The 26,416-nt window shown below is 40.9% G+C and overlaps 1 protein-coding gene across 1 annotated transcript; it reads left to right on the forward strand.

The window, feature by feature from the left end:
- Positions 1 to 4,109: 4,109 nt before the first annotated feature.
- vwc2l (von Willebrand factor C domain containing 2 like) lies at positions 4,110 to 26,416 on the forward strand. The gene is made up of 4 exons (XM_070838680.1): positions 4,110 to 4,523; positions 11,695 to 11,790; positions 20,267 to 20,396; positions 26,265 to 26,416. Exons 1-4 carry the CDS (start codon positions 4,110 to 4,112, stop codon positions 26,414 to 26,416), a joined length of 792 nt encoding a protein of 263 aa, XP_070694781.1.

The raw sequence follows: 26,416 nt of genomic DNA on the forward strand, positions 1-26,416 counted from the left end.
TTAATAAATTATATATATACATACATATATATATATATACTTGTTCTGGCTTCATTGCGGAGAGTGGTGTGAGAAATGGTAGGCAGATGAGAGGCTTTACGAACCATAAGTGTTTCTTGTCTCTGTAACCAGGTCAACGGCCAAGCTGTTTTTATACAAAGAGCTGGGGAAGGGATGTGGGCCGAGGGTGTTTGTGGTGCACAGTTAAACACACAATGTAGTGCAAGCTGGAAAGTGCACGTTTTTATCCAGAGAGAACATGCGCGTCTCGGACAGAGTCTGAGAGACAGACCTTTAGAAACCACCAGGGACAGTTTGGTGTCATTAACAGTTTCCTAATGTGACTCAAAACACGGCTGTTTGTGGAAGAGGCGCGAAGGGGAAACAAAGTCATCAAAAGAAACCAAGCCTTGTTAGAGCGAGGAGAGAAATACAGTCCACACTTGCAACATGCAACTCACTAAAGTCAAATGCAGATCTGAAATGATGAAAGAACAGCAGTCAACATTAGAGGCGATTAGGAGGAATACACACACCATATGATAATGTGATGAAAATATCCCTTCTGAGGAGCGAAGTTAACCATGTGACCTCAGTTTGCCCCCATGTGTTTACCTGCTAAATGTTTCAGCTGACACAGTAATTATGCACTTTGCACATGTTACCGGTAGTTTGACAAACCCCCGCTCGCCACGGGTTTTGTTGTGATTGCAGCTTTCCCACCATCTGCATTTCAAACACCTGCCTCCTTTAAGAGATAACTAACCCCCCACATGATCCCTGTCAGTGGCATTGGCTGCACTCTCACAACCTGAGTGACTTCGCCCTGCACACAGATGCTACGTTATTTAGTCTAATGATAGAGATCTTACACATATTATGATTAATTTTTGATCCTTTTAGATTCTCTGGGATTCGGAAAATAATTAGCGGAGAGCAGCTGACAGGAGCTGGCTAACACATTGCTCTTTCGATAGGGTGTTACAGTAGTTACAGAGGTTGAACGAGCTTGATGCTGAATTTATTTGACAAATGTTGCCAGAGAGCAGGCCTGCTTTTTGCAGCCCAGAATCATATTCAGAGGAGATGGTTATGCCTGCGCATTAATGAGCATATACAACTTGATATATTCAGGACATCTTGATGTGGAGCTTGCACGATCCACATCTTAGCTGCCTCAGATATTTAAAAGCGCCTCTCTAATTTGTCTACTCCCCTGTATGTCTTTCTCCCCCTCTTTGATTAGCGAAGATTTGATAAGGGAATTTCAATGTGGAATAGTGGCCGTTAACTGTAAGTTTTAGGAATGACATGCACATATATGAGATGGTGCTTACTGTGCAATCAGAGTTCACACCTGAAACCACACTTACGCTGCAAGGATGTTCTCAATATTGGTCTGTGTGTATGACTCTGCAATGATATGGACATTTTTTATTAAGTTGGTGCTTTCGGTCAGGTAGAAAACGCTGCGGTAATTACCCCAAAAAATGAATGCCTTGACCTAACGTGAATGCATTTTTGTTAATTAGGCAGTTTCAGCTGGATTTGACCTTCCACGAGAGTTGGAATATGCAGCAGATGTAACTGTATCATTTGTAATACTTTAATAGAGGTGAAATGTAAGCTGAGTTACCCCGGGGACTGACAGGTGTTTCAAGCAAAAGAGCTCCTAGAAAATAGCAGGTTTTAATCATTACTTAGATAAAGGCCACGAACACATAGTTATATTCAAACAAGGCAGGCCATAAGGTTGCCGTTGATAAGGTGAGATTCCTCGTGGGAATAACTAATTAAGTGATAGTCTTCGGGGTCTCACTCAGTCATCTGTTCTCAGACTGAACGTAGTCATGCAGTGGCCCCTACGGGCTACCATCTGCAAAACAAAGCGGATGCTGCTCTGCAAAAGCACTCTGTATTTTTCTGCTGTTGTAGGGGCTGAGAAGTCAGACTCCCTCTTTTGCTTTGCGCCGTGGAATACAAATGGGTTTCTGTAAACGGTGCTTCAAATAATGAGTGACTCGGAAACATGCTGCGGGTCATGTGTGAAGACACTCTGGCACGCAGAGAACACGCGCGCGCACGCACGCGCGTAGACACGCGTGCACAGGGCGCATAATGACACAAACACGCACACACACACACACACAGGCGCACACACACAGGCGCACCCGTTTGCAGACACATCTGACAGATCCAGCCTGCCTCCTCAATTTACCAGCTGCTCTTAGCGGAACCCTCACTGACTACTCGGCACTTATTTCGTCGTTTGGCTTGATTTTTAGCTTTCAACTCTTGCGGGACCAGTTCGAGAAACGCAGTCGGAGTTGTCCTCGGATCGCGGGATGTGAGCCCTGCTGTGTCTGTGGGTGACAGAGGGGTGCTGGAGGGCGCTCTGCTCCGCTCCGCTCGGTGCAGGACGCAGAAGACGGTCGCTCTCCAAGGTGCTGAAAGTCAGAGCGCTCCCTCCTCAGTCTCGCCTGCTCACGATGAATGCGACCGAAAATCAACTAATGACTCACTTCAATCTCGTTTGGTTTCATTTTTTTATACTCTAACTTCTGCCGTTCTGGATGTTTGTTTGCTTTTTTTTTTTTTTAAATTGTATCATTTGTCATGCAGCCGCTGGATATATAAACACATACGTGCAACAAGACTGACTGATGCTGCTGCTGCTGCTGCTGCTGCTGCTTTCCGATTATTCACCTGCTCCGTTGGGAAATATTGAGTTGACTCCGGATTCTCAGGGAACGCAATAGAGCATTTTTTTTCTCTGTCTCTCTCCGTTCCGCATGCCTTTGGACGTGAACTGTGATATTGCCTCAAAAAGGCGAGTCCGATGAGGATAATCATGAGGCAGACCTACTTTTATGTGGATATCATCTTCTTTTGCAACGGAAAATTGGAACCGTACCTCCAAAAGGCTGGTGTTTAGTTGCTTTTAAACCCATCATCACGACCGTGAGGGAGGATTATAGTATCTTGTGGAGTCTTGCTGAATTTACCCAGTGGATAAAGTGAAGTTTCCAATAGGCTATAGACGACTATCTTTAATCTGCTCCTGCCCTCATGCGCGGGGCTCTCTGGCTGCACATTAAGTGGATATCAAGCAATTCCAACGCGGTGAGTTTGCTCTACCGTTTAATATACATCCCTTTTGTCACTGGCATTTCAAATGATCTGTCAAGACACGCAGCACTTAGGAGCCAAACGATTCCAAGCCAGGGGGAAATATGTGTTTTCAGCCAGATATTGCTTAACTGTCTGGATTATTCTCGGTGGTTTGCCCCTTTTCCGAAGGAGTGATGCATTTTGGGTTAAATCATTGCGCATTTACGTTTCGGAACATTTGCATGTTACATGGCTGGTTTGGTAATAACAGGTTGTGAGTTCAACGTCGGTGCAGTCATTTGTATGATTGTTGGCTCAGGGGAATTTGAAATGCACTGATAGCTACCTGTTGTCTCTGCTCGCTCTCGTAGAGTTTGTCAATTGTGCAGAGGGTGCCGTTTGGTTGGGTTTTGTGAATGTGGAAGAACACTGCGAGGAGCCCACTCCACCCACTCCACATAAAGGATGTTTTAACCTTTTCTTCAGTTGTTGGACGTGCAGCTTTTGCCGAGATTGTGCACGAAGTGTGAGTCATTTGAACGTGAACACCCCGCACACCCCCACCACACACGCGCACCTACGTTTAGTTATACACGCGCTCTCGTTGCATTAACCAAGGTTTTTGTTTTTCTTTCAGGAATAATGGTTTTGACCCTGTTGAATAAGCTGCGTCGTGGAGTCCCATTTGTCTCTGGAGATGCGATAATAATTAAAGAAACTTGATTGATCGTTATAAAGACAACTGGTGGCTGTTTAGGGGAAAATACCCAGTGCACAGGCCTATCAGCAAAAATAAAGAAGTAACTGGAATGTGAGGTTTAGTGGTTTGTGAGGAAGTGCAGGACAACAGCAGTGAATCATCATCCATCATATCATCTCTTATTTTTCCACTGCAGCCCATTTCCTCAAGTGGTGGTGATGATGATGATAATGAAGCGCAGTACGGATCCGGAGAGGATACAGGGAGTCTAGGGATGACATCCACGCAATCTTGTTGAATGTGGGTAACGACGCCGAGGCAAAGGATGGGCCCTCTCCTCTCGGCCGCCTTCGTCCTCCTGCTGGCCCTGAGCGCCACGTCTCCGGCCTCGGTAGGTAACCCCGAGGATTACGCCGCGGACGAGGCGGAGCGGACAGCCAGCGAAAGCATCGTCTTCGATGACTACCGGGGGAAAGGATGCGTGGATGACAGTGGCTTCGTCTACAAACTCGGGGAGCGCTTCTACCCGGGACACTCGAACTGTCCGTGCGTGTGCACGGAGGACGGGCCTGTGTGCGACCAGCCCGAGTGCCCCAAACTGCACCCCAAGTGCACCAAAGTGGAGCACAATGGATGCTGCCCCGAGTGCAAGGAGGTTAAAAACTTTTGCGAGTACCGGGGGAAAACGTATAAAATACTGGAAGAATTCAAGGTAAGGACTCAGATCCAACCTGGATCTTTTTTTTTTTTTTTTTTACAACAATTGATTTCTCACATTTTTTTGCATTGATTCACTTGATTCAGGTGCGTCAACTTACAAAAACACAATCCATAGCAAAATTCTAGCACTTCATGAAATGCACCTCCAAAATGTCCAATCTTTAAAACAATGATAATGTTAATATGATTTTGTCTTCTGTTTTGCATTGTATTTAATCTTTATCTTCCAGTATAATGGTAAAACAGTTCATATGCTATAAGATTTTAACTTCTTAAAGGGCTAAAGTGCCTGACTGATGCTCATGAGTTGGTTCCATCCTGCCAGGTTGATTCAATCAGTCACAGTCAAAGTCTGGATGCCACTAAAGAGACCATCTTACATGGAAGTCTGCTTGGGCTATCCAGTTCTTTTAGATTTACGCCAACACTCCTAACTAGACTTGCATGCTCATGTCGAGTGATAGATGTTAAACAATTCAAACATGAAACAAAATGTAGTGTCACAATGGAGTCATTGCGGTTGCAGTCAGTCTTCAGGGATTTTAAGCTCCGTAGCTCAGACGCCTACACACTGCTTTTGGTCTTGCAACTTGTTGACAGCAATCTACTTGTAAAATGAGTTTATTGGCCAAGGGCACAAAGATGGCTGCCTCTCACAGTGATGTCACCCCCACCCCCACCCCACCTGCATTATCATCTGAACATTCACCCAGCATTACTAAGCGGACTGATGCTTTAACAGTATTTTAGTGCTTTGATTTGTGGACATTGAGTCATTGCTGGCAGATTCAGTTTTCCTGTGTCTCTTGCAAAGGAAACATACTGTTTTTACCCATCAGACAAGAGTCTCAGCGGTTGTTATAGAGCATGACAGTGCTGCCAGATTTGAAATGACACTACGAGCATGACAACCACAGTCTGTGTTTTAACTGTTGCTGCCCATGAGGAAACCTCCTCATTCAAGTTGTGGATTGGGGGCTGTTAGTGATTGAAATGTAATATGACACATTGCAGCCTTAACAACAGTATAGCTCTATGGTTAATCATGGCACTTCATGTCTGTGCAAATATATCATTAGCTAGTTAATATTAGCATGTCCATTATAGTTGTATCAGCCAAACAAACGTCTAATGGAAAATGTCATGATGTCTTGGATCCACTGTAGCGATACTGTAGTATTCAGGTCTGAAGTTAGGTTGGAAACTTTCATACATCACATCAGTCTGTACATTTATCCTTTTCTGGATTTAACGATTACATGTTATGACATAATATTAGAGGTCAAAAACATTCAAAGCAAATGGGCAGTATGATGACATTATCAATTTCCTCCTGTTTTTATTTTTTTACATTTCCGTGGATAGACAGAAGCAATCACATTTCTCCAGTTTAAAAAATTGGATTGGAAACAGATGGGTTCTCCCATCAGGTGTAAAAGATTTGTGTTTATATGTCAGTGAAGAAGAGCACTTCTCAATCATCTATTTTGTGCAGCCATCTTGAAATTATAGGCACTCCAGAACTAAATGAATACTTGAAACTAAGCTGAAAAAATGCACCTTCAAGATTAACTAGTATTGTCAGTGGCAAATCACAGTGTTCAGCATAACTGGTAACCACTATAACAATACCAGAGATCAACAATGTGTAGATCCAAATAAGATACCAATGAAACAGATATGCACTGTGACATCCATTTAGGAAACCTCCAAGTCATACGTACATACAACCATTTTAGAGTATTGACAAAACTTTTTGCTTCAGAGTTTTACAGAAAGACAAAACATTTCCTTATGTTATGTTAGTCGAACCTATTAAAATTTGGGTTAAACCCAAACGAGTCTGAGCATGCTATTTCACCTAAGTCTTCCTCTGGGTAATTAAACAATGGACATTTCTTGCTCTCACCCTTATAGATATATAAAAGCAGAGCCTGGAAGCTTTAAAATACTTTGTAATTTCAAAAAACACAACAACAACAAAAACCATTAGCATTCATTTGGAGTTGTGTTTTTCTACCCACCTAAATAGTCATTCTCTTTTAGCTCTGTTTTTGGTCTCTACCAAGTTCTGAGAAAATATCTGGCTCCGTAGCTCCTAAATGCTCCATTTTGTTCACCTGCTAGTTGCTAACTTAAACAGGTAGCATCTAGTTGGTTTAACAGAATGTTTTTAGCTATAAATGGCTGTCTGATGCAGCCCTAGCACAGGGTTTGTATGCATATAGAAGCATTGACAGTAAACCAAAACATTACTTTTGTGAGCCGTACATCTGTATGTATGTGTCACTTCATGCAATCCCTCTCACATAACACATAGTTTTTTGACAAATTATTATTACAAAAATATTGATTAGTGCAGCTTTAAAGTTAGGGAAAGATAACACACTGATAGTGTCTGTTAACAAACTTAAATCACTTGTGCAGAATAATTTGCAGCAAGGATATCTACATAAACAATCCAAGTGTTTTTTTAATCAAAAACCTCATTGCATTTTTGACTGGCATGAACAAGTTTCTTCTCGGGTTTAACAATTCCCCAGCAACTACCATAAGCTTAAGGGAACCAAAAGTAAATTGTGTTTTATATAAAAATCATAACCTAAGTCAGTAATCTGTAAGAGGCAAAGTCTCATTGTCTACTTTTCTTTACCTACCTTTCTTTACCAATTTGGTTTCATGATGATTCAACGCACAGCAAAAAACCTCTGCTGGAGGATGTTGGAACATGGTGCACCTGTGATTATTAGCACGTCATGCCACTGAAACCAATTGAAGCAGACAGGGGCTACACAGTGGGTTAAGCCAAATAAAAGGTAGACCCCCTCTTACAAATGAGTAAACCTTGATCATATTTTTGCTATGAAAAAGTATTTTAATTTTATTTTAATACAATAACATTTGATCGATAATTTATTTGGCTGTGAAATGGTTGTGATCAGACAGCCACAATGTGATGTCCACACTTCATGGAAAGACTATTAATACTCAATGCCCATTCTTGAAACCTGATACCTGTCTTACTGTTTTGGTCTGTGGTGTTTGTAAGAGCCACAAGTCTTAATCCAAGCTGCCTTCGATCCCACACAATATGACCGCTCGTGTAGGTGTGTGAAGAAATTGCATTGGCCAACACAATAGCTGTTTACTGGTAATTTTTGATGTTACATGCCACAGTTGTAATTAACTTTCACACTGTAACATTTCCATCATACAAGTGAACATGGGTTTGACTTTGGCTGACGTTAGCTTGCAGGCTAATTCTCCATCAGGAGTCATTTTGAGATCCACATGCAGTGGATGTTTGTCTTCATTATGCATAGATTATGCATGAATTGTTCCAAAAACTTGAGCTAATAAGTGAAATGTTTGGCTGTGTAGCACAACCACAAACACTAACATGTTTATTTTCTTTGCTATGATGAGGTGGAGCTCTAACCTCAAACATTGTCCAGGAAGACCTCGGGGCAGGTGGGCATAAACAGTGAAAACAATGTCTGCTTTCTACCGAACATTAGATAAAACAGCATCACCATTGACCAGAGTTTATTTTATTTTATCTATATGTTGGTACTGTGATCATAGTGAGTGCTGATGTTGGCAGGTTTGTATTAAAAAGTTAAAAAGGATAAATGTTTTTGGAAGGTGACAGTAACACTGTGCCCCTCTGAACTAACTGATACTTATGTATCACGTAAGCAATCATCTCACATCCCATTCACTATTTGACTCGCTACCTCTGGCTGCGGCCAACAGTGCATGGCCTATGATTTGTTCATGTAAATCTTATTGATTTGGGGACATGGCTGGGTAGCTGGCTGGTCTCAATGTAAAACATACTGTCAAACTACATTTATTGTGTCGTCAACAGTAGGAAATGTTATTGACTTTGAACCTTGCTAGTGTAACGTTAGCTTTCTGGCTAATAGCTGAGCCAAAGGATTCTATGAACTAGAAATATCTCCTGTTGCCAGGTTGTATCCGCGCTTTGCTCTGTTTACTGAAGTAGTAAAAGAATAAGAACCTTATGATATGGTAAAGATTTATCCAGGTATTAGTCAGACCATCAGGTGTTAAAAAGGAAACTTAGTTATGGCTTGTGAAAAACGTAGATTGCAAAACACGTGAAAATATAACATAATGGTCTGTTTTTTCCTCTGGCAAGTGAGAATGGTATATAAAGCCCTTCACGTTGTCTATTATTAGGAATTAATGGATGATGGGAAGGCTAAGAACTGTCTGACATGCAGCAGAGGACAGTTGCCTCTACAGAGTCCATTAATTTCTGATAATGGACTCCTTGTTGAACATTATCCCTTAGTTAGATTTAACATTGAGTCTCTTCTGAACATGCATAACATTAGATCTGAATGTCTCTCAAAACGGCAGAATATTATCCTGCGAGCTGAATGTCAGCTGAATTCAAAGCTATGCATGGTGGAAACGTTACACCATGAAAGTTGACTAGAGCTGATGTTTTGGAAAACCCACCTATTTTAGCTAACTGATCAGTTCAGTTGATGTATGAGGTCGCTAATGTTGATGCAGTAATGAGTGAGAGGTATGAATGTGTGTGTGTTTTTTTTATTCATGGCTTATTTTGGCTAGAAATTGGTGAACTTAGAACTTCGAAGGTTGCGAGGCCGTTAGTGTTGCTTTTATATAGCGGTTGCAAGGAACATTCAGATCTATGCGATCATAGACCAACCTTTAGTGTGTCTTTCTGGTGTGTGTACCCTGACCAACAAACAGTTGTAAACAGCATTTGGCAGGTGCTTCACACTCTGGCATATCTCATCTTTATGGTGCAGGATCAAAGAGAGTTCGAAGACTTCTGGTTCTTACAAACACCACAGACTTCAAAACAATGAGACAGGAATATAATTCACATGTAGATACACATGAATGGCATAAATATGATATTTAGAATTATATGAAGACACATGCATTTGGACCCACTGATAAAATATAAAAGCAGATAAAATGATAGATAGATATAGATGCATCAGTTACAGGGGCCATTTTTCTGCAGAACAAGTACTTGGACCATTACTGGATGTAGAAGCAACTTGGTTATCTGGCGTCTGTCTCATAACCACGGTACAGTTTTTGGCATCAGACCTGAATCTATTTTAGCCACGGACACGACATCACTATCCGACCAGTGTTTGCTGGGCAAGGGCTTTAGACGATTGTAATGGGCATTTTTCACTATTTCGTTAGAAATATTTTGTATCAAATGATTAGTAATTAATCAAACAATAATAATTATGATACGGATGACAAAAATATCATACATCGGGACTTGGCACATTAGGATGGGAATGACATATTGATGCTGTTAACAAGGGGTGTGTGGGATCAACCCATTTAAAACCTATGCACTTAATCTGTACTGACTGGTGTGTTTGCACTTCAGATAGCATCAGGCTCACTCCTGCATTGGGATGCAAGCCCGCAGACTTTGTAAAGGCTGCTGTGAGTGCATAAGCCTCGCAGTTTGATGTGAGATCAAGTCCATCAATAGTGCAGCTCACCCACATGCTAACCTTGACGGGAGGGTACAGAGAGGGAAGGACATGTCTGTGCACTTGGGGGGAGAAAAAGACATTCTTTTGTTCATATTGATTATCTCAGTGAAAATGACATGATAGAAATAAGGCGAGGAAATCTGTGGCGAAGGATGATCCCCCTTCCCTATCTGAGACCACACAGATAACTCTAATGTCTTAGTGTACATCCTGTGTGAAGGTTGGGTCTCTTCAGGGATGGAAGAAGCACTAAGATCTTTTACGCATGCACAAGTAGTATTACAATAATGTAAAAGTGCTCTACTACGAGTAAAAGTCCTGTATTTACATTCCTACTGAAGTAAAAGCACAAAAGTATCATTCTGCAGAAAAATAACCTTTGTTACTGTATCATGTTATTATGTATTTGAACAGTAGGCTGTTAGGAGTCATGCATCATTGCTTAAGCAGTATTTCACTAGTTTGCACTACTTTATATAGAATCAGCTAGTTCAGATCAATGGTTCCCAGTAGTCTTAAGATTTTTATCAGGGTAAAAATTTCTGCTATACAAATATGGATTTTTACCTTTGGACTTTGGGCCCATCTTCGCTGTTTTTGTGAAATATTTGATAATTTTATGTATTTTAGCTTCAGCAGTTATTTAAATGAAACCATATAGTAGTTTAGAGGGGAAATGTCTCTTTCTTGGAACTGCTAACAACGTATAGTATTTTGTGAGCACGCCACATGTTTTCACATGTAGAATCCTAATCTAAAAGATAACTACTAACTAAAGCTGTTAAAAAATGTAATGAGTTAAAAATTACAATATTTCCCTCTGGGATGTTGTGGAAGTAGAATTTTATTGTAGCATAAAATGGGAAAAATTGAGTGAAGTACAAATACCCCAAAATTGTACCTAAGTACTTTATTTGTGTAAATGTATTTAATGGGGACATGAAAGCTTTGGAACCCTGCAGTGTTCGAGGAAATCAAAGGCCATCAGTATCTGGTATACTGGCCCCTATTTAGAGATGCAGACAGGTTAACCTTTGGTGTGGGCCTCATTGGCATTTCCTTTGCCGTGATCGTGCTACACTGGGCCGACGTTTTCATTTATATTCAGTGGCAGATGATGGAGAAGAGATGCAGAGACACAGCGTCTCAAACAGGAGAGAGTACGGTCAGTCTAGAGTGTCTGGGATGCTCGGGTGTTTATGTTTGAATGGAGGATTGATGTAGGTAGTTTGTCACCACCCAACACTTGATTTTTCAGATTTTATTATGCTGAAAATCCCATCTTGCAATTGGTCAGTCATTAAGCCCCATTTAAGTAGAGTATGCAGTCATTGTCATGCAGGTGGTATTGGGCATTCATTCAACACAAAGCAGCTGACTGCAGTGCAGTGTCAGCCTGTCATTTGTTGAATCTAATGCTGGTATAACTCATGCATCAGCAAACTAGTATAAAGTACATTTCCCAGTGCCAACTCATCCACTTAAGTATTAACTTTTAGCAACATAGTTTTTAATACAATGTAGATTTTGCAGGTGTAGATTTACTACCAGTAGGTGTATTTTCTACTCTTTTGTTTTATTGCCCTGTGAGAGAGTCATGCCACTCAACCTTAGTAGGTGTTTCACCTACAGGGTTTCCCATCAGATGAGGAAGGGACCAGTCCGCCCAGCATGGCCGGCGTGCCTCAGGCCTCAGCGCAGCTGCAATCAAGAACCAGGAGATATAGGGTGAGTTCAGATCCCAGATCGTCAGGCTAGGGCTGGGATGTGAACTCAAATGTGAACAATCCCGTCCGTGCTTCCTGCCATCCCTCAAGGGAGGGGATGCAGAGTTGAAAGGGGGAGGGGGGGAGTTCACACAGTAGAATTTAACCATGAGACAATCTTGAATAATTTCTCATTTAGAGGCACGTAATGTTAATTGATTAATTTGGAACTAATGTTAATTGCTTAATTTGCAAGTGATATAAGTGCTAAAACATGCGTTCTTAATACTTTACTGTCTGCTCACCTTTCCTGAAATCCCAATGAGACAGGGACTAAGCCATCCAGTGCAGGTATGACTGAGTATTGAGGCGATTTCATCTTCATGGAAAATATTTTGCTTTTATCCCTATAATAGATACAAATGATAGAAAATGTTTTGTAATTGATTTGTTTTCCTGAACTTTTAATTGTGCTCTCAATACAACAAAAGGTTTTGCAGAACTAGATGTACTGTAATTACAGAAACATACTGTGAAAGCATATGCACAGGCAATCACAACAATGGATTTAAAACAGCATGCACACGCACACACACACATACACACAATTAGCTGCCTACACATCACACACAACAGTAATTAGTGACTGCTTTTCAACACTGACACCTATGAGACAAAACAGCTATAAAAGCTGTGAAAATGATTGCTGAAATTAATTTTCTTATCCAATTTGCCAGAGGCAATAAGGGTCCTAATTAGAAATTATTAAGTGCAAACAATTAGGCCAGAAAGAATTTTCAAACAAGTTTTTCTGGTTTGCACTTAAAGTACCCCTGTACAAGTGTTTTAGGATATTTTTAACATCCAACCAACTCTCCTCATCCACACGCCTTGCCTCCTCTCTCTCTCTCTCTCTCTCTCTCTCTGCATTCCCAGACCACCAGTTAAATATTTTGACTTGGACGACAGCAGCATGCAGTTTGACTGTCAACCCGTTCTTATAACTCCTAGTACAGTTTTTCTCAACTGCTTAGACACAAATCCCAGAACAACTCACCATCTTCTCAAACCATCACACACATTTTAGGTCTAATTCAAATTTTGCGCTCAGAAAACACACTCAAGCTATCAAAAATACAGACTACATCACTGTTTGTTACACACTAAAATGGTTAATTCAAAACACTGCCACCAAAATGTTTAGCATGGGTTTCCAGATATAATAATAATAATAATAATAATTTGAACCTGTAAAATCACTGCACTGACTGTCCAGATAATCCTTTCAGGAACATCCCACTGAGAGGAAATCAAAACAGTACTGTTATTAATACCTCTTACATTAGTGGATAAGGGGACACTACTGTATATGTTGTTTTGGTTCACAACCCTTTGCAATGTGACACTGACAAAACATGTATAGAAGAGTCAGTCGACAGTGAAACATACTGTAAAACTTTATTTCTGAATGCAGCAAATGTACAAGTTAGTCAGGATTCTCGTCACCTCGTCTCAGGCCATAATATCCCATCAACTTTGTATCACAGCAACTGACTGGATTAATGGCTTAGGTTGGGTTGCACTAGCTGTCCTGCTTTTCTCATACTTCTCCCACGTATGAGCGAATGATGAACCAGGGTGTCACGGATTTCATCTTTGATTACTTATCCTTGTTGTTGTTGTTGTTGATGTTGTCTTCCCCCGTCCTCTTCCTCCTTGATGTCTTGCAACTTCGGCATTGTTAGGATCCATTGATCCAAAGAGCGTGGACGTGCCTCCAGGCCCCGTTTATTCAACCTGCCACTCTGATTGATGTGGGGTTTTTTTTGAGGCTTAGTGTTTGCACCTGGAGAAAGGTGTGGTGTTTGAGCTTAGGCCGCGATGACTTGAGTTAATTATATTGAGAGCACGTGTTTGCTGAATGAAACAGGTGACTTGTGTTTTCAGTAAAGGGTGTTTTTGGGAATTATGTCAGGTTTTGAGTTTTTGTGTTTTTGGTGTTTAACCAATTGAGAAAACCTGCAAGGGGGCTACCCAGCCTCCGTGTATTCACATTAGCTCTCCTGCCCCATCTCCATTTGCCTCAGAGTGGGAATGAAAAGCATGACAGCCGATTCACTTTAATACTGAGCCAATAAGACAGGGACAACAGGAGACCTTTCCTCACCTAAACATCTGGCAACATGTCTAAATTTGGTGCCGGTGCTCCATTTTCTTTGGTTAAGTGCGGGTAAGGGCATGACTGATCCTCTCCACTGCAGACCTCTCACAAAAGGACACTCTGAGAGCACCAGATGCCGCTGAATACATCGAAGGAATCTGTAATGTGTCATAGGTACATGGTTTTCTCTTTAAAATTACATTTGTAATATACGAATGCCCACGAAGCATCTGCACTGGCCTGCTTCCATGTGAGCTGCTTTACGGGTCAATCTGCCTGATTAACCGACACAGAAATGCCACTTCTGCTTTGAAATAATTCCTTTTTAAAGGCCAGTTGTGATAGCGAGTAAACATTACTGTCCCTCATAGCCAGCCCTCGGGGGTTCGTACAGTTTTTTTTTTTCCAATTGGTAACACACATTTCTAAACACTGAGTTGACTTTTTCAAAACTGCTCCGACAGCTTCTGTTTACCGACATGCAGCCCAGCACAACAGTTAATCTGAGATCCAAAATGCACTCTAGTCCCTGCTTCACTTGCCGCCTTTCTTCACCTGGCACAAGTCTTTCATAGAGGTCCTCAGGAATGAAAAGAGCCCAGCAGTGTTGCCTGTCCTTTTTAGATATCGCAGAATGGCGCAGTCCAATTACCAGTGATACTGTGTTATGTTTGTGGTGTCGAACGTATTTCAACAGTTTTTACAACCGTATGTAAACATGCGCAAAATAGAGTGTGTGAGGGGTTTTGGAAAAAGTGAACTAAAAAAAAAACTGACATAGATGAAGGGTGAAGGGGCTCCTGTGACATCAAGACACACCACATCATCTCAGCATTGCATACAATATGTCAAGCTTCAAGTTTCTTGTCAGTTTGACAATGAATGAAAAATGAATGTGAGCCATACACAACAAAGCTAAGTTGTCTCTGGCTCACGTCCATGTTCAAAAATATTGATTGCATCGCCTCAAACCAAATGAATGATATATGTTAATCCTCATCTTCATTTTCATTCCAGTTAATTTTTTACATTTTACCAGCAGCTACTATTTGAGACAATGCATTTAAGAAAAACAAGTGGGAAAAGGTTTAGCAGATTTACTCCTGCATCACCAATGTGTGCTTTAAGGACGAGCATATGATGTCTAATCGCCTCCTTCTCTGTCCTCTAAAGATAGAAATATCCCTTATGGGGCAAAAAGGAAACGGTGTCTGTGCCGGATGCAGAATCTAGTGAAGCCTTGTCTAATTGTTCCAATTGTTATGTTTTAGAGTTGCTGTACGTTTGGCAGCTGATCAAGTATTAATCAAAATGCACTTAACTAATTGTCCCACTCCTCCAGTGAAATCATGTTGGTGCTGTGCTTTTACCCATAATTACATCCCTTAAACTAACATGTAATCGACAATCCTCTTAAAAGAAAAGTCTGTTTTAAGGAGGGGAATGTTATATTGTTAGCCTGTTGGTTTTATTACCAGAAAAAAGCAGTTCTAATTATTTGATGCATGTTTTTATGTTGATACTGTTTGTAGCTGCTTTTTTTTTATGGTCATCTGAAGTGTGCATGGCGATCTGATTAGTAGCACTTGCATCAGTTGCACATTGACACTAGTATCCTGGTTTCAACCATATTCAGGATATGAAATTTACATTTAAGATGCTGGTTTTTTGCATCCTTTTATATATTATTTCAACAATAGGTTTCTGATTGCCTGCATCATTGCAGAACCGTTTGCCTCTCTCATTTCTGCACCAACAGAGCTCTTTCAGCATATAAGGATGAGCCCATTTTTTGTCTCTTGCTGCCAGGACTCTCAGCATTTTGGCTTTAGCCTCTCCATCTTATCAGTAGTAACAAAGGACGAGAGAAACAATACAGCTCATCCTCTGCGTTAAGAGTTTCAGACGTTATTGGTAGATGTTAATTTCCTCTTCACAAAATGGCTAAAATACATTTGCCAGAAGTAACCATCAAATAGGCGCCATGTTGTTCCCAGAGCACCTTCTCTTCCTGCATTGTTCGCTGGTTCAGCACATCACTCAAAGGTCTTTAGATGTAAAACGGGGAGTCCTCCAAAATAACGATGTGAGTCTCCTCGACATTGTGGTATGACAATGTTAAAATGAATGGTGTTGTATAAAAATCAGATAATTAAATCATCTGTAGATAATATAAATTAATTACCTCCATGTAAGACTGATATCTGTGATTAGGGCAATGGAAGCTGTTTACAGGCCACAGTATCCTAGTTTCTATCCCAGTTAGGATAAGTGCTTATGCAGGTTTCTGAACAAGGATATGATGTTTACGTGCAAAAACACATAACTGGTATTTTATAAAATTATATCAAGGATGTTATTGTGCACATAAACCTCCATTTTAAGACTGTAATAAACACACATTATGAAGCTAATTATCGCAAACTGCCATTGCTTCCACTCCCAGACTACCTAACATACTCTGAGCTGAACCGGGGTTTCTGCTGCAGGAATTGTTAATTTAAAGGAAGTTGTAATTGCTTTTATGTGTTGCCCAAGGTTAAGGTACCTCCTCTTCACTCAACCCAGAAAGGTCATGGGCAATAAAGCTAAGAGAGCTTTATATATTTACTTACTTATTCCAAGGTGGAGCCAAATATTCCTGTTGGAGAAACATGCCGAATCATAAACCTGACATGCAGCCATGACATTAATGGAGATCGTATGTTTCAGACACCGCCCCATCTACTCCACCGCTGACCCTGACTCCCACCTCGCCAGCCCCCGTGGGTTAAGTCTGTCAGGTTGACAAAACACAGTCCATATGTATGAGACAACATCTTGCTGTTTAATTGGTACATTTCAGTATAAGCACTCAAACAGAGGGAGAGGCTGTTGTGGTTTCAACCACTCGTGGGTGAGGGAGATATGCAGGGAATTTTTGACAGGAATTTCTAATGAGAGGAGAGTCAAGTTATAGATGCTCCCGTACCATCTATGTGTGGTTTTCTTGAAAGCCTTTATCATTTCGGTGCAGCTACACTAGAAAAGGAAAGGCGCGACATGTGTTTTACATCAGGGAGTGGAAGCTGTAAAATATGCAACAGACACAATGAATGAGCAGACGAAATCTATCATCATTAACATCCCTAAGAGTGTGAATCCTTTAAAGCAGAGGAACAAGGCTATTTAATACCAGGACACAAACAAGTGAGCAATATTTCCTCTTAGTAACGCAGTCACTGCTCCTGCACTTATTTATTTAATTATAAGTCTGATTTTATATAGATAACATTTACAAAAACTTCATACCTGATCAGTGTCAGATCCAAATTTTTAATCTTACCAATCGTCTGACAGTATATTTGATGCACAGCTGAGACATAATTCACAATTTTTCACCACAAGAGGGGAAAGTGGAATAATAGGAGGTAAAACAGTCTTCGGTTCATGCCTGATATGTCTCCGCTACAGTCAAAGCTTTCATTTCATCGTGATTTTGACTCATTTTACATATAGATATTCTAAGTTCAGGAAGTTTGGCCACAATCCGATAGTGGAATATGCATTCACTTTCCTTTCAGTGTTGCAAATTTCCTCATAAAGCTGCATTAACCTAGCTGTAGACACAAGCATCCTACCGTTATTTTACAGTATCACTACTAACACAAAAGCATATTGCTGTTAAATTTATTCCAGTATCTTATAGTAGAACGTGAGGCTTTACAGTAATTCTGCAGGTACGCCTGCCAGTTATATACTGTATTTCTACAATGTTATTAATGTAGTATAATGTTTCAAACTGTATGTGTTACAGGACACTACTGCAATGTTTTATTCTGCCAGATTCATATTTCTTTAAACTACAGTAAATTACAGTCATACTGTAGATATGACAGTTTCTCTTTGATATTTTTGGTCTTGTGCTGAGATCTAAAAATCATCCTCTCAGTTTTACATTTAAAAGTGCATCACCCATGAAACCCAAAACACATCAGAGGATGAGACAGCTGCTTTACGAGGGCCTGAACATTTATTTAAAGGCAGCATTGTGACAAATTTTAACTCAAGACTGAGCATCCAGGTGACTCACAGCTCACTGAATGACTGACTGACACTCATAATTCATCACTAGTTAAATGTTGCTAACTAGCTCTGTAATACTAGTAAAGGTATTATTAGTAGAGAAAGTAGTGTTAGATATTATACGTGCACAAATAACGTTGCCTTTCAGGAAATTCAGATTCACTGACTGAAATGAGTCCTTACTCGCATGCAAGGCTGAAACAAACAAGGTTATTTTAATTACCAGACTATCTCCTCCACGCCTGCAGCAAAATACAATCAGCGAATATCTGCTAATATCAGGCAGGTATACCATTAGCCTAAGCTGGCTAAGTCTACAGTCATACAAAAGGTTTAAGATATTCAAACTTTTCAAACTGCTCCTTAAAACGGTCCCTTGCACCTGCCAGATGCTTGCCAGCATCACCAGTAAGCAACAAAGTAACCACAGTAACAACCAGATTTGATTTTCTCAACATATTATTGAACTTTTTGTTTGATTCCAGAAAGCAGGATACACAATGATCATATGATATCGATGGCTGCATGTTGCTTCTGCCCCTACGGACAATAATACCATGAAATCTTACAGTAGTGTACTGTTGTTGTTTTTGGCACCAAAAAGTGTAAGAGTTTATGGTATTTCACTGTGTGGTACATTACAGAATTAGGCCGTATTTTATAGCAATTTACTGTTCCTCCTCTCTCCATCTCTTGATGCTGCTCATATTCAATTTGTGGCTGCAGTGCATCCGCCATAAATTCTACTAGAAATACAAGCCTGACCACTTTGCATTTTGTGCTACTTAATGCATCCTGTCAAAATTGGCTGATTAAAGTCACATTAAAGCATCCAGCATCACCACAGGCCTTTCACTTACCGCTACACAAAACTGGAATATGATCAGTGCAACTGCTGCTGTTGTCGCTGCTGCGATAATTCAGTTGTAGTAGATGGAAATATAGAAACTTTCTGAAATGAATGCATTTGGAATCACTGATTGGCACAGTGACAAAAAACACATTTATTTCAAAGCACAATTCCAGCATTTATGGTAATTGTTTGATTAGTAACCAGAAGTAACCTGGTATACTTGTAATAAACTAGTAACCTGGAAACTAAACCAGATATGTGTTAATTAGTGAGTTTGGAGAAGCTTCAGTCAGTCATCTCCTCTTGTGTCTAGTCTTTGCTATGCTAAGCTAAGCTAATTGACTGTAATGACTACAGACTTGAGAGCGGTATCAATCTCCTCATTTAACACCCAGCAAGAAAGATAATAATAATTAGCGCATCTCCCAAAATGTTGAATTATTCCTGTATGTAGAGTGTAGTACGTACCAATATTATATACCCAAAAGTAAAGCACAGTTAAGAGTTAACATTTGCTCACAAAGTAGCTGGTTATGAATACAAATTGAAATGAATTAAAATACCGACTGCTGCACTTAGGAATGTTTTGGACTTCAAATCCTTCAAATGAATAACTAACCCCATTTATTCTGACTCATCTGAACCATTTGGTCTGGTTACAGCTGCTACATGCACTGACCTACCCACCAAAAAGATTGAATCAGAAATGTGAACTGGCGAAGGGGTTATAAAATCTGAAACAGTTGTTTCCTCTAAGGTTAGTACAGAGCAGAGAGTCACTCACAGAGAAGACCCAGTGCAGAGACGCCCTCAAAAGACTGTTTTCCACGATGAGCAGCAGGAAAATCTAATAAGATGAACAGCTGACCTTTCATGATTTGGAAACCGTTTGTATTTTTCCACTCCATGTAATTGTATTGCAGTTCATTTTCTGGTCAAGAGACTTTGTAAAGATAGAGTTAAGTGAGAGGCAGCAGCACGGCGAGCTGCATAGTGCTGATTTACATGTTGCAGAGGTGGTAAGATAAGTCTCTGAACTGTTTCCTGAGGCAGGCCGCAGCAGAATGCAGCAAAATACTAAATATCATCAACACTACTTTATAGACTCCCTTATTAGTTATATCTGGTGATTTTATTCAAAGTCAACTACAGGCTGTGTTTGTTAAGATGCAAGAAGCCTAATAAAACTGGCTTTGTGAATAATTTATTAACTCGTTTTGTTTATGAATACAGGATGAGATGCACATAACAGGATGATTTATAATTGGGAGGGGGGCGGGGGGGGGTGCATATGGGTGCAAGTTGTTTCTACAACTGACCAGCAGTAATCATGTCGAGCACACACGCACCCATGAAGGTGAAACCTACTGAATCATCTAACCCAGATTCCCCGTTTTCTCTTCCCCCCTCTGCCCACAGCCGTCACCCTGTGAATGGTGCCGCTGCGAACCAAATAATGAGGTGCACTGTGTGGTGTCTGACTGCGCCGTCCCAGAGTGTGTCAACCCTGTGTACGAGCCGGAGCAATGCTGCCCCATCTGTAAAAACGGTAAACACTCATCTCCTCTGGAATTCAACGCACACTCCTCGGAAGTCATTAAATTTTCATTAAACCAGTGACAGCAAGTTTATCTGTGGTATCGCCATTTGATGGCCGCACCTTTAGAGGATGAGGATGTAATTGATGTTTTATGAATTAAAATTATTACCTTGGGCCCGTTGGACACTAATGAGCAGTACTAGTTTTAATTATAAATGACACACTAAGCAGAGTAAACATTAGCCCATTGATTAAAGGCATGGTAGGAGGGACTAATGGGTCCTCGGAGAGCCTTTTATCTCCCAGTGCCCTGACGCCCTTGTCACACACAGCCAATCCCTAAATTAGAATTATAGGATTCCAATGGTTCGTTGGCTATTTACAAGGCGAGGTGGGAGATTTCTCTGTGCTAGCTCCGATCCTGAGGGACAGATGGAGCTTTATGACTGAAGTACAGTAACCGTTTGTCTGCAATGTGATCCTTTCTGGGATGATCGACAGCAAAGAGTGTCTGTGGGTATTTATAATACATTTTCTAATAATTGCTCCCACTCTTGATTTCTTCACACCAAGCTGCTTACCTATTGCAGATTCAGTCTTCCCAGCCTGGTGCAGGTCTACAATTTTGTTTCTGGTGTCCTATGACAGCTCTTTGGTCTTGGCCATAGTGGAGTTTGGAGTGTGACTGTTTGAGGTTGTGGACAGGTGTCTTTTATACTGATAACGAGTTCAAACAGGTGCCATTAATACAGGTAACGAGTGGAGGACAGAGGAGCCTCTTAAAGAAGAAGTTACAGGTCTGTGAGAGCCAGAAATCTTGCTTGTTTGTAGGTGACCAAATACTTATTTTACCGAGGAATTTACCAATTAATTCATTAAAAATCCTACAATGTGATTTCCTGGATTCTTTCCCCCCATTCTGTCTCTCATAGTTGAAGTATACCTATAGTGAAAATTACAGGCCTCTCTCATCTTTTTAAGTGAGAGAACTTGCACAATTGGTGGCTGACTAAATACTTTGTTGCCCCCATGTATATATGTATATATATATATATATATATATATATATATATATATATATATATATATATATATATATATATATATATATATATATATATATATATATATATATATATATATATATATATATATATATATATATATATAATTTATACGTTTTTTGCTTAGTCACTAGATGGTTCAAATGTAATCTTCAGGTAACACAGCACCTGGTAACAGTAAGATGTAATCTCATGATTACATGTGTTGTCATTGCAGTCAGTCTTCTCATTATGCAGTGCCACGCCAAAATAGAGAAATTAGATTATTACTGTTAAAAGTAGGCAAAACAAATATTCTGAATTTTTTTTTTTTTTTCTTGTTATTTGAAGCAGCGGTTGACCTATAAATGTACAGAGAGGAATGTAGTCTGAGGCAGATGCTAAATGGCAATTTCACCACGACTACCCACATTTTCTTTCACACTTTCTCTCATTTCCTCTTTATCCCCCTTGCTTTCTTTCTTTTATTTCAACACACACACACACACAAACACCCACACTAACAAGGCTGCAGAAGCTGCTAGGAGAGCGCTAATCCAGGCTGACAGGACACAGTGACACCCTTGGCATTTCAGGGTAGGCCTGCCGTTTCTAGGCTCCCCAAGGGTGCCTGGTCAGGCTCTGGCAGCCAGATAAATCTCCATAGGAGTGGATGGCTGAGGGCTGCGGGGAGAGGACAATGAAGAATTCTGTTAAGCTCTCATTTTTGGCCAAGGGACAGGGGACTGTGAAAGGAAGACATCCACTTATGTGCTCCAGTTAGACGTGCAATCAGTGAAAGACAGTCAGACATTTGTCTTTTAATTTACCTGCTTTACAAAATAATTATGTGAAATGTAACTCTTTTAAAACACCAATATGTTTTGTGCACCTTTTTCTCACCAGGGAAGGATTACAAGTCGCAGACATCATTAGCTACAGTTCATAGTTTGGTGGGATGGTAACATTAGTGGCGTCTGTTTAACCCCAGACCAATTAGAATCACTTAGCTCATGCCACTAGGTCTTATACTGTGAAAGGTGTTCACTTCTAGTGAAGGATTTCCACTAATTTAAGTCTAATTTAGAGTTTACAGTTTAGCTTAGCGACATAGCATTGCTTTGAGCTAAATGCTAACATTAGCACAGTACCATGGGTGGAATGACAATGATGTGTACCATCTTCATCTTCTTACTTTAGCCTGCTTTAGCATGCTAACATTAGCTAATTAGCACAAAATACAAAGTACAATACAAAGAACAAATCAAAGTATTAGAAAAATGAAAAGGTGAAAAAGTTCCTTTAAATGCCACCAGTTAACTGTGGAGAAAAACAAATCTATTGGAGATCACGCTCTTTTCACAAAATGTGATGTGAATGTACTGCATGTCTGCTGAGTTATTCACATTAGACACAGTGTTGTGGTTGAATGGGGCTGTTGCATCTGCTGACTAACTCCAGCGCGTAGGACGTTCAGCTGTATAATCTGCGCTTCCACTGCTCCGGCACAGGTGAAAGGTCTGGCTGAACCCACTCATTCTGAGATAGTTAAAAGAAAAGCTTCTGGGTTTTTTAAACTTTCAAAACCAATCAGAGCTGCCAAGTGTTGGCCTAATTGCTCAGGGCTAAAATGTTTGAGGCTTTTCACGGGGATAATTAGCTCCCATTAATCATTGATTCGGTGATTTGGAGTTATGCGTCTTGGTATTGATGTTAAAATTTGGCTAAATATGGTTTATGAGTGCACTTTTTTTTGCATGGCTCATGACTGAATCCTAACTACATTTTATCATATTTTCAACTAAATGTATTCTGGTTTTAACTTTGATGCGTGAATGTCTTTTGACCTCTGAATCACCAAATCAATGCTTATGCCAGCCTTTTTGTCAAAGCTTCCCATTAATTGGATGTAGCTTTTTAGCTCGTCTGCTTTCTGGTGTTTCACCCTGAAAACAGCAACAGAGAACAGAAGGCAGCACAATGGAATAGTCAGCCAGTGGGAGCGCTTATCTCTGAGCTCCACATTCATCGAGTCTGACTGATTCAGCTCTAATCTTTAACACGAATTATATACTGTACATTCATCAGGGGTTACATGTAATTATATAATTTTCATGAAGAAAATGATAATGAGATGAAATGACAAATTGTCTGAAAAATGGTCAGTGTTTCCTCAGTATGATAGGATTAGAGCATATAAAGATCTGCCAGGTCTTATCTGTCTGAAGGCTGTCATTGCAGTTTTTTAACAGACATATCATAGAGGAGCTGTGCCACAGAGCTGGCTACAGTTAGCAACATATTCAATTTGACATATTCTGTGTACAAGTTGCAGTTTGTATGGAAGCATTTTTCACCTTGAGGCGAGAAACGTAATTGTATTCGAGCCAAATAGACTGTAATGATCCTAAATGTATTCACTCCTTAAGCTGCAGGCAGGGAAAGTATGATGTGCTGAGACAGTTTTGACACAGGACAAACATTTTCTGACTTCACTAAATTTTATTGGCCATGAATTGATCACAGGCCCAGACGGGTGACAGCGCGTCCTTCGAACGGTGACAGGTAGCTGAAACTTTGTCCTTGTGCCTCCAAATCTATCTGGCTATAAACAATCACACTTGGCAGCAGCGCCAGTCACCCTCTTCCCTCATCAACCTCCACTGAGTTTGTCCTGTAACCTGTGCCAGCTGTCCAGAGGCAGATCAATGAGAGTTAAGACTTGGCAAGCGCTCTCAATGTCTCCTCTAAGCTCAGATCAAAGAGCTTTTATCAGGTCCGAATAGAGCAAAGGACTCATCCATACTGAGGCAAAGGACGGGGTATACTAGGTAGCCAACAGCACCTTTTATCAGTGTCATGTGGAGGTTTACGGCCCCCTGCACCTTATTTTCACTCGTAAACACTGCAGGAAATTGAACCAAATCCCTTAACAAAAACTGGGAAAGTACTGTTACTGGTCAACCTTAACTCATCTGTAGGCTATGAAAACACAAGGTTAAGGTTAGGTAGAAGTTATGGTTAAATACTGAAAAAGTCAGTGTGCCCTGTGCTTTGAGTCAGTGAGACTTTAATATGTAGCACTTTGAGTTACCTAAACGTTACTAGAGAAACAGTAATGGGCCGTTTTCACAGCAGACGCTGGCTTGTCACAGCAGGTAAAGCACAGGTGATGCTAATTACATCAAAAGTTTCCATTCAAGTGTCTCAGCGAGACATGACGGTGTGATAATGACCCAGGATCACAAAACCTGGAGCCTAAAAGTGAAGCAGCGGAGTCTTTTTAGGAGACGGTTAAAGGGGCAGCAGACATCGTGGTCGAGTGGTATTTTTTTGAAGAGCTCTGTTATTCATGCGCATTTGTGCTGACTGCAAAAACAAATAGAACGAAACGCAGAGCTGCAAATGACTAGCTGGAAGAGCACAGGTGTTTTGAATAACACCGTCGGCTCTGTTCTTGTTCAAGTGCCCCAGTAAGACATGATGGTCTGACAGTGAGTCGGCATGAACAATACCAGCACGCTGCAACTGAAGCACCTACACGGAATTCATTATCATTATTCATCAAAATCATCATTAATTTTATGATTTACACCTGCGCTTTTCCTCCTGTGACACATCAAAGTCTCTCCCATGGAAAAAAAAAGCCTGGGCTGAGCCCAAGTTGTGGAGATCTGCATGCAGCTGGCAGGTGTCCCTGAATGTACCCCGTGTATGTGGCCTCTTCGGGTCCAGTAACTGTACCGTTTCACAGTTACATTGCAAGCATTAAGTTAGCCAGTAATAAATCCTATTCACTGGGACAGTGAGATGCCCGTGAATATTAGCCGTGAAAGCTACTGTATCTTCAAGAGTTATGAGACATATGAGGTTTTTATGACTACTCGTGGCGGAGTCTTGAATCTAGCAGGTTTAACAGAGCTGAACACTGAGAGCAACTCAAAGTCACCGTCACACCAATTGAGCTGCTGATTGCTTCATTTAAATGATTAAAACTGGGGCAAATTCCTGGCACCTCCTGGCTCTTCTGTCACAAGATGTAGAGCAAATTAGATTCAATAATTTCATGTGGTATTTATAACCAATGCATTGAGTTCCCACAAAAGGTAAGAGTGTTTCTGGCTTCTGTGAGCGCACATCCTAAAATGCATCCAGGCTAATCTGTCTTTCCATCTACTGAGGTGATTAAATACATGGATTTAAGGTGTTCCGGTGGTACACAATCACACACACGTTTTAGATTTAAGGGAATCTTATCAACAAAAAAGGGATCCACACCGGTAAATCCTGCAGTGTTTTAAGGATAAATCAGATGTCAAAATTAATCTTACTTCTTTATTGTCTTGGAAGTCAGTTCAGAGTGTGTGTGTGGAAAGACATCATGTAAGGAATTGCTAAGGAGTTCTGTGGCCTTTTCATACAGACTGAAGTGATTAACACCATCCTCCCTACTGCCTCTCAAAGCAGCTTTCTCCCTCTCTGCCTCTGTCTCTCTCTGTACTCCTGCCTCTCTGTACTGGCAGCGCCTGGCAGCCTTCTCTGCTCGCAGCGCATTAGGATGCAAAGCGCTCCATGTCGAGGGAGAAGGGGAGACTAACAAAAGCGCTTTAGTGTTGCAAAAACAAGCCCATCGGTGCATGCCCGTGAAAAGATCTGTACGTCTGCTCTGACTCCCCCCCCCCCCCCCCCCCCCCCCCCAACTCCCTGCAGCTCTCTGCATCACTCCACAACCCCTCCGAAAAGACTCGCTCTCAGGAGAGGCACATCCATTTCTTTTCGTTCTCATTCCTTCTTTCCTGTCTTTCTCCCACTTCCCTCCCTTCCCATGTGACAGGTCCAAATTGCTTTGCTGGAACCACGATCATCCCGGCTGGAATTGAAGTAAAGGTGGACGACTGCACCATCTGCCGCTGCCACAACGGAGACTGGTGGAAGCCGGCGCAGTGCTTGCGGCGGGAGTGTCTCAACGGCCAGTCGTTGTCATAG

Source organism: Pempheris klunzingeri, chromosome 10 (assembly GCF_042242105.1).
Source record: "Pempheris klunzingeri isolate RE-2024b chromosome 10, fPemKlu1.hap1, whole genome shotgun sequence".
Lineage (NCBI taxonomy): Eukaryota > Metazoa > Chordata > Actinopteri > Acropomatiformes > Pempheridae > Pempheris > Pempheris klunzingeri.

What these genes read in the sequence shown, in the direction of transcription:
- vwc2l (XM_070838680.1), top strand. Translation starts at nt 4,110, where the DNA reads ATGTGGGTAACGACGCCGAGGCAAAGGATGGGCCCTCTCCTCTCGGCC. An exon ending in CAAGAACCAGGAGATATAGG is followed by an intron (nt 11,791 to 20,266) that starts GTGAGTTCAGAT and finishes CTCTGCCCACAG; the next exon opens with CCGTCACCCTGTGAATGGTG. An exon ending in CTGCCCCATCTGTAAAAACG is followed by an intron (nt 20,397 to 26,264) that starts GTAAACACTCAT and finishes CCCATGTGACAG; the next exon opens with GTCCAAATTGCTTTGCTGGA.